Genomic DNA, 17,355 nt, shown 5'->3' with positions numbered 1-17,355 from the left:
CAACAATGTAAACGTATGCCACCAATGCATGGATCCCCTTGGATGTATTAATACAAAATTATTAATCAAGAAAATGGTCTGAAAATTACCTAACCAAGGGATGTAGTAATCACAATGGCAAAACCACTTTCAAAACGTAACACACCATAAGGAAGCGGGAGAACCCAAACCACCAAATGTTTAGCCTCCAATGGTCTCCATATAGTTGCACTTGAACCTTCCCAAGGAGGAAGCCTTTCAACTACAGTTTTATGCTAGCAAAATGAGAAACTTTTTGCTCGCTTGTTTTCTCTCACACTGCTAGCCGAATCTAAATATTGGAGAACTTTTCTCCATGTTTCAACCCCACTAAAAGGGACAGCTAGAGTGTCTAAAAAAAAATTTTTAGAGTAGTTTGAAAAGTGATATTTATACCTAGCTCAATTAGCCTCCTTTGTTTGTAATGAGCCCACAATATTATAACCTTTTATAATAGGGGACCACCACTTAATTAAATCATTTAATTAAGTCTTTAAACCCTAAAAACCTAGGGTATGATTTAAGTCCATCTTAAATGATCACACTCCTAATTTAATTCATAATGCAACTTTTTTCCCTTATCATATATCCTAGAGATGATAAGAGCATAGTGCAATGTCTACACTTATTAATCTCCATATTTGTTCTTACAGTTAGATCATTAGCTTTATAGACACTTATGAAACTCATTTCATAATCTCCAAATCACCTTGGCCAAGGATTTGATTAAGCTAGTATCAACCAAGAACCATTAAGATATGTCCCTTGAACCACTTGGAGTGATGATTTCTATATTGACCACTCATTTACTTTTACATACTTCATACTATATGTTAGAAATGTTAGCTCGATGAAAATATCCAAAAAAAGGGTGAATTGGATATTCCAAAAAATTAGAAATATTAAGCCTTACAGTAGCTTTTTTCAAGATCAAGCGATAACCCATGGTTTTTAATGAGCTCACCACAAACCCACACAAACTTTTCAAGAATTAGTTATAACCTTTACAAGGAATAGCAAGTGTGCCTCTAGAATGTGGATTTTGCTAGTTTAGTGCAATGGAGGAAGAATGCCTAATATTGGATATGAAAATATGATATAAAGATGAGAGTGAAAGTACAACAAAATATTAGCTCTAGAAGGCTTGGTTTCTCTCATTTTCTTTCAAGACTTTTATCCTCAAGAGTTGGGCCTAGTTCTTTTTTCTTTTTTAGTTCGAAATGCTTCCAAATGGTCCTTTTTATAGTTGGAGAAGTCTTAGAGCTATTAGAGGTGATTAAAGTAAGAAACTAGCCATTTTCCTTTTGAATTGTGTGTCTAATGGTCATCTATAGTCGAGGATATAGTTCTCTAGCCGATCCTCTTCCCAAAAGCTTGTATTTTTCTCGTCAGAGCTTGGAGGGTTGACTATAGTTTCATAAAGGTCGACTATAGGCACTATTCCAAGATCAACTATAGGCTTTATGGAGTCGACTATGGCTTTGTCTTTTTCAAGTTTTCTTACTTGTTCTTGCTCATTCTTGCATAAGATCGACTTGCGTCACTTTAAAATTGATTGGAGCTTTGTTTCTTCAAGATTCCTCAAAATTTTAGCACATAGCTTTGGCCATATCTTCCTTGTGATCAAATGTTGAGTTGGGAATGAACTTCATGGCTTGAAAAGACCCTTGGTGCTGTGAAGATCAACCATCTTAGCACATAGCTTTGCCCATTACTTCCTTATGATCAAATGTTGAGTTAAAAGTGAACTTCATGACTTGAAACAACCTTGGTGTTGTGAAAATCAACCATCTTTGAATGATTTGAGATAAGCTTCAACACTTGTGAACCTATCTTACAACTTTAACATGTCAAAGATGAATGTTAGAGGGATCATAAATAAAAATCTTTCAAGCAAATTTAACACTCATATAATTAAGTCATTCAAGCTTATGGACATTTGCAGAACAAGTGTGTGATAATTCAATAGCTTCAAGAATTCACACAACTAAAACAATCAAGCTTGTAATCATGTAAGAACAAATGTATAAGAGCAAAATCATTTTAAGAATCTATCAAGGATCATTCAAATAACGTTCAAGCAAATTTAATCATTTTGTAATAATTAAAACTATAATCATTTTAAAGGTAACAATCTCTCTCTTTTTTATATGACAAAACAATGAGCATAATTTGCACTTGAAATGATTCTAAGATTAAATTCTCCCCCTCAACATATGCATCAAATTTGCTCATAAACCTTTTCCCTTTTTTTGCTATATCAAAAAGGTGAAGTGTGAGAATTAAACATTTCAGCTCAAGAACTAATGGTTAACTAAAATATAAGCATTGAGACCAAGAGTATGTAACCATTAAGCCACCAAGTTATGCATAAAGCCATTTACTACTCAACTATGACCAAGTATTGAGACATTAAAAGCAAGTATGTCATACATACATACTACAATATATATATATATAAGTGTGTGAAGTCAAGGTGTTACATACAATTTATAAAATTCAAGGAAAGTAAGCAAAATATGTTCAATAGAACGTAGACCATAACATCATCAATATTCAGCTTCAATATTAAGTGCTAGATCAATATACAGGCTCAAATTACCAACTGTAATATAAAGTAAAATCTCTTTTTTTATAAATCAAAAAAGCAAAAATTAATTTAGGGATAGAATCATTTTTAAAGCTCATTTTATCAATTGGTAAAACTCTAGCAAGACTCCCTTTTTTGATAGGACTTTTAAGCATATCAAGCAAATCAATTTTGCAAAGCTCAAACTTATTCAAAACGGATATGATCAGTATAAAGGTCAAGTGAGAAGAAACAATTTGAGTGCTTGATGCAAATTTAAAGCTAAATGCCAATAAAGAATGCGTAACGTTTAATACCAATCATGCATTTCAACAACAAGTTTAAGTGAGAAGTAATATAAAGCACAATATCAATTTTGGTGTTTAGAAAAATGTTATGATAGTGAAAACACCAAATGTTAATTCTAACCAAACCTTATTATTGAATACCTCAATTGTATTTGATACCAATGAGTCATGGCAATGAATAACTCCCCCTTAAGAATTCATAAGCTCAACACAAATTGTTAGAGATTCTTAAATAGATCAAATATTAGGAGAGAAATCATGAACTTAGAATAAATGAGCATTCAAATAGGTATTCAATATATTTTCTTAACACTCATGTATTAATGGAACTAGATAAGTATGAGTATTTAAAAGGATTTTCAACGTACGTATCAAATACTCCTAAGCATATCCAGGCATCACTAGTTATCAAGTACATTCCTAATCATTATCAGCATCAATAGCATTCTTCCTCTTTATCAGCATATCATATGAATCACCAAGCATTATCAACCAAGTAATATTAATCCTTTCATAAAATTCTCCAATTTATATAGATGACAATTCAAGGAGAGTTCTCAATGATACGTATCATCAAATATTAAGAGATTATATCATTAAGCACTTTTACCAAGCATTCTACAAAATATTTTCAGTAATCTGCAAGAAATATTCTTCAATATTTTTTAAGACTATCAATTCAAGGAAGATATTCACATCAAAAGAAATATCATTATCAATGAAGCGTTGCCAAAGCATTTAGCACATGTTGCAATCATATAAAGCAATATTATGATCAAATAAGAGCAAGCATAATTGCAAGAAAAATTTGGCTATCTACACTAATGAAGATTCCAATTTAATCTATGAAATAAATGTATGAATACATTTTTCCAAGAATGTATAGACAATACCAATTTAAACAGATGCAAGTATTTGAAGTTTAAGGTATATGCTATTTTTTCATAATTCATGAGTGATACCAAAGGTCATGTAAAAATGAAAATCAAGCATTCAACTCATGATATTTAAAGTAAGTATCTAGCATCAATGAATACCATTGTTAAAGTTCAAAAAATGAGCATTTAATTGGAACCTAGAGCTCAAGTTGGATGACACAAAGTCTTTAGATCATGCAAACATTTAAGCTCATGGAAGACATAGTTAACATTTAATCAAAAAATATTTCAACTATGTCATCACAATATATGTCATGATCAAACTTGATAATCAAATTCATATTTAAATGCATAAGCTCAAGTCAAGTTTTAGACTTCAAACATTAAGGTCAAGCAAAACTAAATGTTATGTAAGCATGTGACTTGACCAAATACAATGGATGAACTAAAATTACATTTCATGAAGTTCAATGCGGTCATCATAACCAATTCCATATGCATAATCAAGGAATCATTTTTGAAATAATCAATTAAGTACAATCATAAAGCATATTTCAAGAATTGATTCTAGACCAAGCATTTTAACATTTCAATTTCTCAAGAAATGATTTGATCAATGTGACGATATGAACATTTCATTCTCAAGAAATAATGTTATCTATGTAAGCACATGAGAAATAATAATATCAACAAATTCAAACATTTACTCATGCACTCATTTTCATCAAGAACAAGTCATAATAGCATTTTCAACACTAGGCACATTTGTTCAAGTTTTATATCATTAAAATCATTGTTACCTCAAAAAAGTCAAGCATTGAAAAAATGTTTGTTCATTTTCTTGAAAATTGTCATCAATGCCAAATTGTAATGCTCAAGATCATGCTTAAAGAAATACTTTCAATCAATTTACCAAGCATGAGAAATTCACTAATGAATAAAGAATTTATATCCATGTCTCAAAAATAATTTGTTCAACAAAGCTATATCATCAAAATCAAGAACAAATCAAATTCATTCAAGTGAAATCAAGGAGATTTTGCATGAAAATCATTTGACAAAAATTTAATTTCTTTTTTCAAAAACTTTGTACTTGAAACATATAATATTTGAATTCAACCTACTCGGTGTGAAATCATGAGCTCAAAGTCATCCAATTATGATTTATGAAATGTATAATAAGCATAATAAATCATGTTTAAGCATGTTAAGGGTCATTTTCAGTTATCCATCAATTGTATATAAAAAAATGCCCTTATGATCATTCAAGCTTACAAGCAATCAGGCACATCCAAAAAGAACAAGTCAAAAAGAATTTTCGTCATGATGCAAACTTGTTCAAATCATAAATCATTATAGGCTCTAGAACGACAAGCATTTCTCATATCAATTCAAATAGTAAATTCATTTAAAGCTCATTATTAACCAATTTGAACTATTCAAGCAAGTTTTAAATTTCAAGATTGTTCAAATGGTTAATTTATCATAGACACAAGGAAATAAAAGAATCAACTTTAAAAGTTACTTTTCCTTGTTTAGACTATTAGAATGAATGAAAATCTAACTTATCAAATATCCTCATATGCTATCACATTATCAAATCTTTCATGTTCAAGATTATGTTCAAAAACCACTTTTTCCTCAAAAAAAATTATGAAATCAATTTCACAAAACATGTGAAAATCTTATCAAAACAATTTTCACAATCAAGAAAAATCAATAAGGAAAACAATGATACATTCATGTTCAAATATAAGTGTAGTCTCATAGGTTCATACTTTCTTTAAAATTATGCAATTTGTAACATTTATATCATTTAAATCAATTTGCATAATCAAGGTTTGTCAATAAAGCTCAAAGAAGAATTATGCACTCAATATTCAAGCAAGAATAGGCAACAAAACATTTTCAACCAAAAATACAAATGACTTTTGGAAACCAAGCTAAATCAATCAAATCTCAATTAAAATTCTTAAATGTAACGGCTTAAAAAGAATTTTGTAAAAGAAGTCAACCATTTTCATTTTTGTGTGTCTAGAGAACATTTAATCTTCAAATTGTTCCTCCATGCTCTAGCACACTTGATTCCTCATCTCTTTTTGCCTCCTAGAGCTAACAAAGATCTTTACTCAAAAGTGAAGAGCTACAAAATTAAGACCACGCCCTGATACCAACTGTTAGAAATGTTAGGTCAATGATAATATCCAAAAAGGGAGTAAATTGTATATTAAAAAATTATTTTAAACTTAAGAAGCTAGAAAACACTATTGTAGTCAACTACAAAAAGTTTCTAGTCAACTATGCTCATGAAGAACTTGTTTTTAAAGCAATTTGAAAAACTTGCAGTCAACTCTACTAGTCTTATAGTCAACCCTTGACTGGTAAAGTCATTTTCAAAACATGCAAAAAGAGTTTCAAAGAGAGTTATAATTCGACCCTTAACTAGTAAAGTCATTTCAAAAGATGTAAAAAGAGTTTCAAAGAGAGTTATGATGCATATGTAAATCTTTTACAAAACTACTCAATCAAATACAAGCAAATAATTATTTTTGAAATGCTTTAAATGTTTTTCAAGTACAAATTAAATACGCGTAACCCAAGAAAATTATTTTCAAGAATAAAAGTATATTAATGACAAAGAAAGACTCAATAAAGAATCAAAACTAAGATGTTAAGAATATGAATCAAACCACAAGCTCTTTATGAAATGGGTTTTCTTGAAATGAAGTATATCAAAATAAAGCAATGATAAAATGAAGACATTAGGTAAAAATCAAAACTTTTTCAACATGAATTTCCTACATGTGTTAAAATCAAGGTATGTGATTTTTCTAAAATAAAGTTCAATAATAAATCATAAAGCATAAAAGTAAATCAAGGCACAAGGATTTTATAGTAGTTCAGCATTCTCAAATGCCTACATCCACTCCTTTGGCAACCAAGGAATTTTTAATCCACTAAAATAGATTCTTGCATTTTAACAGGGTGAAATGGTAACCTTCACAATGACTTTTGCATGGGGTCAAGTAATAATCCACAATTTTTATGGACTTAACCACTAACCTACACAATGGCTTTTTTCGAGATCAGCTATAACCCTTACAATGGCATTTTACAAGATTAAGATATAGCACATGGTTTTTAATAGGTTCACCACAAACCCATGGTTTTCTTAATGGGCTCACTACAAACCCACACAAATTTTTCAAGGATTAGTTAGAACCTTTACAAGGAATAACAAGTGTGCCTTTAGAAGGTGGATTTTGCTAGTTTGGCACAATGGAGGAAGAATGCCTAACATTGGATATGAAGATAGAATAGAATATAAACATGGGAGTGAAAGCACAAAGAAATTTTAGCTCAAGAAGGCTTCATTTCCTTTCAAGACTTTGATCCTCAAGAGGTTGGCCCTTTTTTTCTTCTTCCTCACTTTGAAATGCTTCTAAATGGTCCTTTTTATAGTTGAAGAAGTCTTAGAGTTATTGAAGGTGATTACAATAGGAAACTAGCTGTTTTCCTTTTGAATTTTGTGTCTAACAATCATTTATAATCGAGTATAGAAGTTCTATAGTTGATCTTCTTCCAAAAAGCTTGTATTTTTCTTATTAGAGCTTTGAGAGTTGATTGGCATTGTTCCAAGGTCAACTATAGCTTTATGATAACTCTATGCCATAGAGTTATTTAGGCTTAATTTTAATAGTAATTTACTTAGTTCTTGTAGTAATACATAGAAATTAGTAAGTTTTATTTAATTATTTTAAATTAGTTAATTTTGGTGAGTCAATCTAATCTTAGTCAATTTTATGCTTAATTTGGTGTTAATATGATTAAGATAGGTTGTTGTTGATTTATTTATACTTTTGTAGGTGTTTGATGAAAGAAGAATTTTAGTAGAAGAAGAAGAGCAATTTCAAGGTGTAAACTTCTATTGCATATGTTTCAGTGTTTTGGCCATAACTCTATCTACAGAGCTCAAATGAAGTGATTCTTAAACCATTGGAGAGATAAGAGAAAAAAAATACAACTTTCATGTTTACCACTTCATCCAGTTCAGTTGAAAGGTAGTGAAAAATCTTGTTAAATTGAAATACGTGTAGTCCTAGAGAATTATGATTTCTGTTAATTAATGGGCAAGGCTACGACCCACATAGTTTGATGAGGAAATCCTAATTCGAATTGAATTCTTTCTTCACCCAATTTGGCTTAACTTTAAAGCCCTATAAAAACAACCTTTCAGGGGACTTTGAGAAGAGAACGAAACACCAGATTGACAACTACGAGTCAAGCCACAAAGTCATTAAAGTTAAGAAGAATTTAAAGGATTCAAGGAGATTTAGAAATCAAGGATATAATTCTTGAGTTTTTCTATCTTTTTATTCTCTTATTCTTTTAGTTTGTTTTTAATGTTTAAACTTTATTCAATGATAATGTGTGACTTTATGAGGAACTAAACTTTTTAATCTAACATTATGAATGAACTCAATACGTAGTCTGATTTATTTATCTCTCTTTTACTTATGTTTGATGGATTTAAGCTATTTATTTTATTCTGTTCTTAATGCTTCTAGTTGCCTAATCACTAATTAGATTGAATTGAAAACTTAAGTTAAACCTTGACGAAGGAGATTTAGATAGACCTTGAATAGAATAACGTATGATCAAATACACTTAGTTGATTAGGTGGTTTGATTTGCATATAGGATAGACATACACCTATAAGCCATACATAGCCTAAAATAGAGCACAAACTTAATGAATTTTTCTTCAATTTAATTTACATAAACATATAATAAATTAATTGGTAGAGGTATTTTTATGAGAAACTTGATAGAGACTTGTAAATAATTTAAGACTCTATGTTAGTAACTTAATCCATTAAACTAAGTTAAGACAGAGAGATAATAATCCAATGAAGTATTGAAGGATATCATAATCTTAGGTCGAGTAGTCACCCGAATTTAATAACGTAAATTCACTAATAGATTTTAGATTATTTTTATTTTTAGTTTACTAGTTTATTAGTTTTAATTATAATTTTAATTGTTTGAATAAGATTAGGGTGTTATAGTTTTAGTTGTTAACAGTAGAAATTAAAACAATTCTCCTTGGGAATGATACTCTATTCATTACTATATTACTTGTTAGCGATACGTGCACTTGCGTGAGAAATCAACAACACTTCATCAAGGTCGACTATAGGCACTATTCTAAGGTCTACTATAGGATTTATGGGGTCAACTACGGTTGTGTCTTTTCCAAGTTTTCCAACCTGTTCTTGCCCATTTTTAGATAAGATCGACTTGTCTTGCTCTAGGATCAATTGGGGCTTTGTTTCTTCAAGATTCCTTGATATTTTAGCACATAGCTTTGCCCATATCTTCCTTGTGATCAAATATTGAGTTGAAAATGAACAGCAATCCTGAAGCAATTAGTATTTTTGTTAATTAATTGGTTAAGGTCACGACTCACATAGTCTGATGAGAAATTCCTTGCTAGAATTGACTCCTTTCTTCACCCAACTTGCCGTAACTTCAATACTCTATAAAAATAACCTTTCAGAAGACTTTGAAAAAAAAAAGAATGAAACACTAGATTAAGAGTTGAAAATCAAGTCACAAAATCATTAAAGAAAAGTCTCCTTGGAGCTAAAAAAGAAAATAAAAAATTCAAGAAGAGTTGGAGATCAAGATTTTAACTCTTGGGTTCTTTTTATATTTTTATTGTTATTTTATTTTCTTAGTTTTGGTTTTGATGATTAACTTTAGTTTGATAATGATGTGTGACTTGATAGGGAACTAAATTGTTTATCTAAAATTATGATTGAACTCAATATGTAATCTGATTCATTTACCTCTTTTTTGCTTATATTTGATGGATTTTAGTTGTTTATTCTATTTTGTTCTTAATGTTTCTAGTTGATTGGCTACCAATTAGATTGATCTGAAAACCTAGGTTAAACCTTGACAAAGGAGATTTAGGTAGACCTTGAATAAAATAGTGTATGATCAAATACACTTAGTTGATTAGGTGATTCGATTTGTATATATGATAGATATACACCTATAAGCCATATGTAGCTAGGATTAAAGCTTGAACTTAATGAATCTGTCTCTAATTTAATTTACATAGACATATAATAAATTAATTGAGAGTAATATTTTTATGAAAAACTCAATAGAGATTTGTAAATAATTTAAGACTCTAAGTTAACAACTTAATCTATTAAACTAAGTTAAGAGAGAGAGAGACAATAATCAGATGAAGTATTAAGAAATATTATAATCTTAGGTCTAAAAGTCAATCAAGTTTAGAACGTAATTTTGCTGAGTAAATTTAGAATATTTTTAGTCTTTTAAGTTTTGTTTTTTAATTCAAATTTTAGTGTTTTGATAAAATTAGAGTGTGTAATTTTAGTAATTGATAATAAGAATTAATTCAACTCTCTGTGAGATCAACACTCTACTCATCGTTATATTATCTTTGCGATACATATATTGGCGTGGGTAGTAAATTTAACAACAAGTTGCTTGTTTGCTACATCTTTTTCAACTATCATCTCTTAATTATCTCTTGTTTGATTTCACTTGAAAAATGGTTCAAGTATCTCAAGATTGATTATTTGCTTGTAGTTAATTTAATAGTTTTGATAAAGAATTGCATATGCATCAAAACCTTCCTTGGAATTTCCTATACAAGCTTTGAATACAATTTACCAGACAAGGGTCGACTGCAAGATTAGTAAAGTCGACTGCAAGATGTTTAAATCACTTTAAACGAGTTCTTCACAAGTATAGTCGACTAGAAATACTTTATAATCAACTAGAAACTCTTTCTAGTCAACTACTTTAGTTGCTTTTAGTTTCTCAAGTTCCCGCATTGTGATTTATTGTTTATATTTTCCTTAAAAAATCATTTGTATTGTTTTTTACACAAGAAAATTTTTTTGTTGTAAAAAGTCTTGGTTTTTTATACTGGATTTTCAAAAGAAATTTTTAAAGTCTAATTCACCCCTTCTTGAACATTTTTTCCATTTAATCATTGAGCTAACATTTTTAATAATATTCTTTTGTAATATGATATGATATTCATATTATTTTAACATAACTAATAATTTAATAATTTTTTAATTTAAATATATTAAATATATCACATTAATAATTTGACGAAATACGTCTTATATATATTTGTCAATTTCTAACAAAATGAATTCTTTGCAAAAGTTGGTAAAGATGTTGAGTGTTTCTCACTCTTACATAAGTTCAAACTTAAACACCAATAAACTTGGAAATATTTAATTTAATTTTTATTATATTATATATAAAATAGTAATAAAATATTTATACCTAAACACTAAGGGTAGTGGAATTACTACCCAAACCTTGTCCAAAACATGAATATAGGGTTGAAATTATTACTTGAACCTACTCCAAACTCGAATATAAAGTAGCTTAACCCTATATAATTGTGTCAGGTATCCATAGGTATCTGATAATAGAGTACCTATTGCCATTCCTAGTGAAAAGAAAAAGCACTTGTACATCATGAAAATGTTAAGAAGAAGATTTCTTAAGTACCTTCATATTTAAGCCATCAAAAGATTTCTTAACTACTATCATATTTAAACTTTCAAACCAAACTTTTTAAAATATTTCAAGGTAAAAATAACCTATGAACCTCACCACTTATTTTAAGTTACTTTCACTACTATCAGTATGAAATAGTTGTTTTACTTGTTTTAGTTTTTTCTAATGAAGCAATATTCTACTTATTCTAATTATCCTCATCATTCTTTGCATAGCATTACCTTACTGTAAAACAACTAAAAATAAGTAATAGTCTAAATCAATTATCTACACTATTAATGTGCAAAATCTTTTTCATGGTAAAAAGAAAAATTCAATATTGCTAACCCAAGTCACCACCAATATACTGTTTTTATTTTTTATTTTTTTATGAAACTCTCAATTAATATCCTTGTTAAATTGCAATACATATATTTTTTCAAAATTTAAATTCAAGATTTTAAAGATGAAATTTGGAACTCTAATCACTTTAATGTCTTTCTAAAGACATGCAATTATGTAATTAGTACATAAAAAGATTTTAAAATTTTTATTTCTAATCAAAACAATGAAACACCCTTGAAATTAAGATGAACCCGTGGGTCATATGAGCTTAAAAATTAACTTCAAATTCAATTACTATTGGATTAACTCGGGGAACAAATTGGCATTGCAAACAAAGGCAAGTTCCCCTTTGCTTCTCTTCTAAGCATACAGATTATAAAAACTGATATAGTATGCTTTCTTCTTTATATTGGATAACATTGCATCTAATGGGGTCATTGCCTAATTTAAAATTCGAGCAAATTTTTCTTTGTTCTATACATCAGTTTGAAAACAAAGTACCAGAGCTGGATTGTATGGTCTTTTTATTAATGTCAATGGAAGACACATAAAAAGGAGGTACTAAAAGAAAAAGGCCAAAATATAAAAAAAAATAAATTCTTAACTCCTAATAATGGCTGGAAAGGGTTGACGAAGGAGCCATGTCAGCAGCGACTTGCCCTAGTCCCTGAACTCCAAATCCAAGTACGCCGAACGACCAAAGTCCCTGAAAATCTAGTCCTGAAACGTCCTGCAACTGAAATTCGTTCTGAACAAAGAGAAAGAGAATCAGAGAATGGGAAATGAGATTGCTTTGCCTCTGGTGGGGATGGTGTTGGCAGAGTGTGCTCAAGTTGGACTAATGATAATGGGCAAAGCAGCCATGTCCCATGGGATGTCTAACTTCGTCTTTGTCTTTTATTCCAATGCCCTTGCCTCTCTCATTCTCCTCCCATCTTCTTTTGTCTTCCACAGGTACCCTTCCTTCTCTCTCTCTCTCTCTCTCTCTTCTTTTTTCTATCTGCAATACTCATCCAACCATTTCGTTTGTTTGCTTTGCAGATCAGAGCGTCCTCCACTCACTTTCTCAATTCTCTGTTGGTTTTTCTTGCTTGGCCTTCTTGGGTATGTGAAATAAATGAAAACTACGATGTGGGTTTTTCTTTTTGTTCTATTTTCTAATTAATTCTTGTATCTTTTCAATCTCCATGGTGCATGCATGAGTGACAGATTCCATTGAATAACTGTGGTTTGAGGGTTTGATTGATATTTCACTCGTATGCAGTTGCTTTGCCCAGATTTTTGGGTATGCTGGGATATATTATAGCTCGCCTACTCTTGGAACTGCCATGCTCAATCTCATCCCAGGCCTCACCTTCCTACTTGCTGTTGCTTTCAGGTTCTTTTCTCCTCTATCCTGTAGTTTTGGTTGTTGCTGCTCAATCTGATAACTTTTACAGTGTGATCTTCTGTTGTCACAAAGGTGCTCATTTCCCTGTTCTTTTTCATTTTCCCTTTTTGTGATGATGTTAGTTGATCATTCATGGAACTAATGCCATTTAATTCAATTAGATTAAGGATAAAATATATAGGTGGACATAGGAAAAGAAGGACTGAATATAACAGGGGGAAAGACTGGATCCATAGTTTGAAGTAATATGTCTGCAGCCTTCATTTGTGGTTTGTTTGTTTACCTCATAATTTCTCTGGGAATTTGATTTTTTGTTTCTGTAATTAAGAGATACGGTTGCTTAGAGGAAACAGATTGCAGTCCCCAGGAGGTTGCCTGCTCTTATTAGTACAGAAGGGCATACATGGGAATTCGTATAAATTACAAATTTGTTTAATCTGCTTGCCGTAAATAGTGAAGTTATCACCTTTATGAGCTGCTTACAACTGAGGTTCCTTATTATGACAGTTTTTTCTGCTTTTCATTCTCATTTTGAAACTTTGTTGGTTTGCCAAGGACCAATACTTAATACCTTTTAGCCAACAATTGTCAAGATGGACTTATAGCTAATGTTAGGTATTGTCATGACATTCATATTGGTGATGGAATCTGAATTCTAAGTGTTAATTGAATCCAGGTAATAGATGTGGTGTAGGAATCAGAAGAAATTTCGGGGTGATTATGGTTCTTGTTAGGTTTTTTCTTTCATTTTTTTTCCCCTAAAAAGGAAAATGAAAGATAATGAAAAGAATGCTATACTTTCATTTGAAATCTATGTGGTTGGGCTTAGCTCCTGTTTTTGTCCAATCCTTTTCCCTGTTATATGTCGATACATGAATGAGCGGAATTGACTATTTACATACTTGTCATGCATACAATATGGTACAAGTCCAGTTATGTAACAGTAGCAGATGGGTAAAAGATTTAATAATATAGATGGACCTAAATTGAAGCATTTGATGATTTTAGGATGGAAAAGCTGCATTTGAGAAGTAGCAGTAGCCAAGCTAAATCACTGGGTACTATAGTGTCAATTGCAGGGGCATTTGTTGTGACTTTCTACAAAGGCCCTTCAATTTTGATGTCATCGTCACGTGCAAGCTCATCTCATCAATTTCTCTTGCAACAGTCAAATTGGACTTTTGGAGGATTTCTCCTTGCAGCTGATTGTGTGTTTGCTTCTGCCTGGCTTATTGTTCAGGTGTAGTCCTCTTCTGTGTAGGTGTATAGAAAGTTGAAGCAGATTTTTTTATCATTTCTTACCTTAAGAGAAAGGAAATGATTTGTATTTGCTATCTTTCAGGCATCAGTCCTTAAGAAATTCCCAGCTGAACTTATTGTTGTCTTCTATTATTGCTTCTTTGTTACACTTCAGTCAGCAATTGTCTGTTTGGTCACGGAAAGAGATCTTAGATCTTGGAGCTTTAAACCTGATGTGAGATTGGTTGCTGTTCTATACTCTGTAAGTGGTGAGGGTCAGAATTATTCATTGTAACTTAGCTGTTGGGTTCTGCATATCTTTTCTGTTTTTGTTTTATTTTTTTGCCAGAAGCTGTTGGGTTCTGCATGCTTACCTATTTTGCACCTAGTTAATCAATAACTTTATTATGGGAAAATGTAGGCTGTTTTTGGCTCTGCATTCCAACTTGGGGTTTCTACCTGGTGCCTGCATAGGACAGGGCCTGTTTTTGTTGGCATGTTCAAGCCTTTGGGAATTGTCATTTCAGTTGTCATGGGAGTTATCTTCTTGGGGGATACATTCTATCTTGGAAGGTAACGTATTCATCACTCACTATAGCTGTTATTGCAATAGTTTATCTGTTTGTATAGTCATTACAACTACTGCAGCTGCCACTGCTGCTTTCCATCTGGTTTCTGTTTAGAGCTCTTTTAAGCTGTGGGATGGAGATGGGGGTTTTGAGTTTTATATCTCATTTATCGTGTTGGTCTTTCTTGTGTTATCCACCTTTTCATTACTTATAAAAGAAAGTAAGACATATAAGTTACTAATTTTGTTTCAAAAATGTTACAGTTTACTAGGAGCAATTGTCATTGTTGCTGGATTTTATGCTGTGATGTGGGGAAAAGCCAAAGAAGGAAAGATAGATGTGTATGCTCAGGGGATGAGATTGGAATCAAGCAGTCAAAAAGTCCCTCTCTTGCCAAATAATACTGCAGAAACTTAGGAGCTTTTTGTACAGTCAATCAAAGCAGGCACCTCATTTTGAATGTAGTAAGTTGAAGTTAAAAGCTGCCATTATGTCATCTTCATCTAATCTTGGGGCTTTAGATCACTATAATCTTGGTTCATCTCCAGATAAAGCCCATTTGAGTAAAGCTCAGTCTAAATAATGTAGGCAACTGTGGACCTAAGGTAGCCTATCTTTCTATTACAAGCCAGCCCACTGGACGTCATGGCCAATATCTCAAGCTGCCGTTGTTCATGCCCTAGGAATTGAATAGTAGTAATCTTCAGTGCGAATAGATCATGCAATTAAATAAATAAATGAAGTCATCCACTTTTTGTTCTATATTTATTGTGAAATCATCAAGTTTATAATGAGGACCTAAGATTTTCTATGGTATCTTTTTGGATATGCACTTTTACCTTTTACATTAGTTCTTAATCTCATAGTTGTAGCCCAGGGCATATCCAGACTTCATTACATTGCACATGGTGTATATATAGCATTGGGTTGAAGGTTGAATAAAGTGTTGAAAAGCCATTCTCGTACAGTTTTAGTTTAGCGTAGATTTAATTGAGTTGGTAGCATTGATCATTATAGTAATTGACATGTCAGATTTCAAATTTATCTCAAGGTTCTGAGAAGTATTTTTTGTCATTTACATATATATCCAATATTGTCGGCAAACATTACGTCAGGTTGGTATTGATGGTCGGTTTGAATTAGCCATAGCTTTCTCTGTTGGTATGATGCAGAACAACATTCCAGTTTCATCTTGTATCATATTCAAATTTGAATTGCCCCCTTCTGTCTGTCACCTGATGCATTCTAATCCACAGAGTGGTTTTCTCGTATTTCCTCTTAATTTATGGGCCAGGAGACAATGTATAAGGTTATTTCCAAATAATATCTGCCGCCTCCATGTATGAGAAGACAACTTTAATGCCTAGCTTTTATCCTTTTGAAACATTGAAGCATGCTTTGCAATCTGCCATATTCTTTTTTATTAGCTATCGGTCAACGCGTTGATAATCTGCATGTTTTTCCTTTTACTTTTTTGGGCTTTTTTTTTTTATTTCCTGTAATGAGTTGTGCAAATCCTTAACAATTTGAGCATATGGCACTTTTGAAGTTCCAGTTGTTATTGTGAGTGTTTTGCCTGCACCTGAAGGGAGGAAAAGTCTAATAGAATCGATGTGAAGGCCATTAAGATATTGTTTGTGTAATGCAGGGTCATGGATGTGGGAGGCACGATTGTGGATGTGAGCGTTGCACAGAAATTTCAGTTGTAGTCAGCAGGGTTATGTAGTAAACTAAAACAACAGTCTTGCTTCAGCTTTAGACATTAGGGGAAGTGCACTGCATCTCAAATCCAGCCATATTGTTACTATTCCTCTCCTCTTCCAATAACTAGGTAATACATTGCAATTTCAGCACTTTGTTTATTAGAGAGGTGAAGAAGTTTTGTGATTTCTAGCAGAGTGGAAATGGAGAAGCTAGCTTCTCAAAAATAGAAAAGAATGATGGGGATTAAAGGATTATAAATTGATATCTCTATCGCACGGATGCGAATCATTCCAATATTTAATACCATGGAAGCATGTTTTGCACATCAGACATCCTGTCTGATATCCGGAATGATGATATGAAGGGAAGGACCATGACCAAGCTCTCATTCATATCCTCCTCCATAAATTTATAGGGAATTCTGACGTCTAATGGGTGGCTATAAGTTTATCAGCTACACCGATTCAAAACTGTAATGAAAAACGTCATGCTTTGCTTTTTATTCTTTTTTAGTGGTAATTGCCTCAAATTCTTTGTCTATAAATCCAAGGGAAACGATAGATTCCCGGGAGGACCAACTAAGGTAGAAAAAGGAAATAGAAAAAGATTGGCGCCTAGATGTGGGTGACGGGCCCTCTGGTGTCAACTGTCAAGATTGGGACATGGAACCTTGCAGGCAGATGCAACTTTCAACACCTGTATTACAGTCGATAACATCTGCCAAGTAGCTGAATGGCAAAAGTTGAGATCACTCCGTTTAACAACTCACTTGT

At 31.7% G+C, this 17,355-nt stretch overlaps 1 protein-coding gene across 3 annotated transcripts; it reads left to right on the top strand.

The window, feature by feature from the left end:
* The first annotated feature begins 12,264 nt into the window (after positions 1 to 12,264).
* LOC110423260 (WAT1-related protein At5g40240-like) lies at positions 12,265 to 16,687 on the top strand. Of its 3 annotated transcripts, none has more exons than XM_021437429.2 (8): positions 12,268 to 12,634; positions 12,722 to 12,784; positions 12,945 to 13,058; positions 14,079 to 14,310; positions 14,485 to 14,571; positions 14,731 to 14,882; positions 15,142 to 15,342; positions 16,527 to 16,687. In XM_021437429.2, the coding sequence occupies exons 1-7, from the start codon at positions 12,456 to 12,458 to the stop codon at positions 15,293 to 15,295; spliced, it is 981 nt and encodes a 326-aa protein (XP_021293104.1). In that variant the 5' UTR covers positions 12,268 to 12,455; the 3' UTR covers positions 15,296 to 15,342; positions 16,527 to 16,687. The 3 variants fall into 3 exon arrangements, with proteins under 3 accessions (XP_089640837.1, XP_021293104.1, XP_021293103.1); XM_021437428.2 differs by having other exon boundaries at positions 12,270 to 12,634; positions 14,413 to 14,571; XM_089784711.1 differs by having other exon boundaries at positions 12,265 to 12,784; positions 14,413 to 14,571.
* Positions 16,688 to 17,355: the final 668 nt, after the last annotated feature.

This window comes from Theobroma umbraticum, unplaced genomic scaffold (assembly GCF_002168275.2).
Source record: "Theobroma umbraticum cultivar Fairchild unplaced genomic scaffold, ASM216827v3 scaffold_20.0, whole genome shotgun sequence".
NCBI lineage: Eukaryota > Viridiplantae > Streptophyta > Magnoliopsida > Malvales > Malvaceae > Theobroma > Theobroma umbraticum.
Note: the sequence above shows the minus strand (reverse complement) of the source record. Positions and strands in the feature narration are given on the sequence as shown.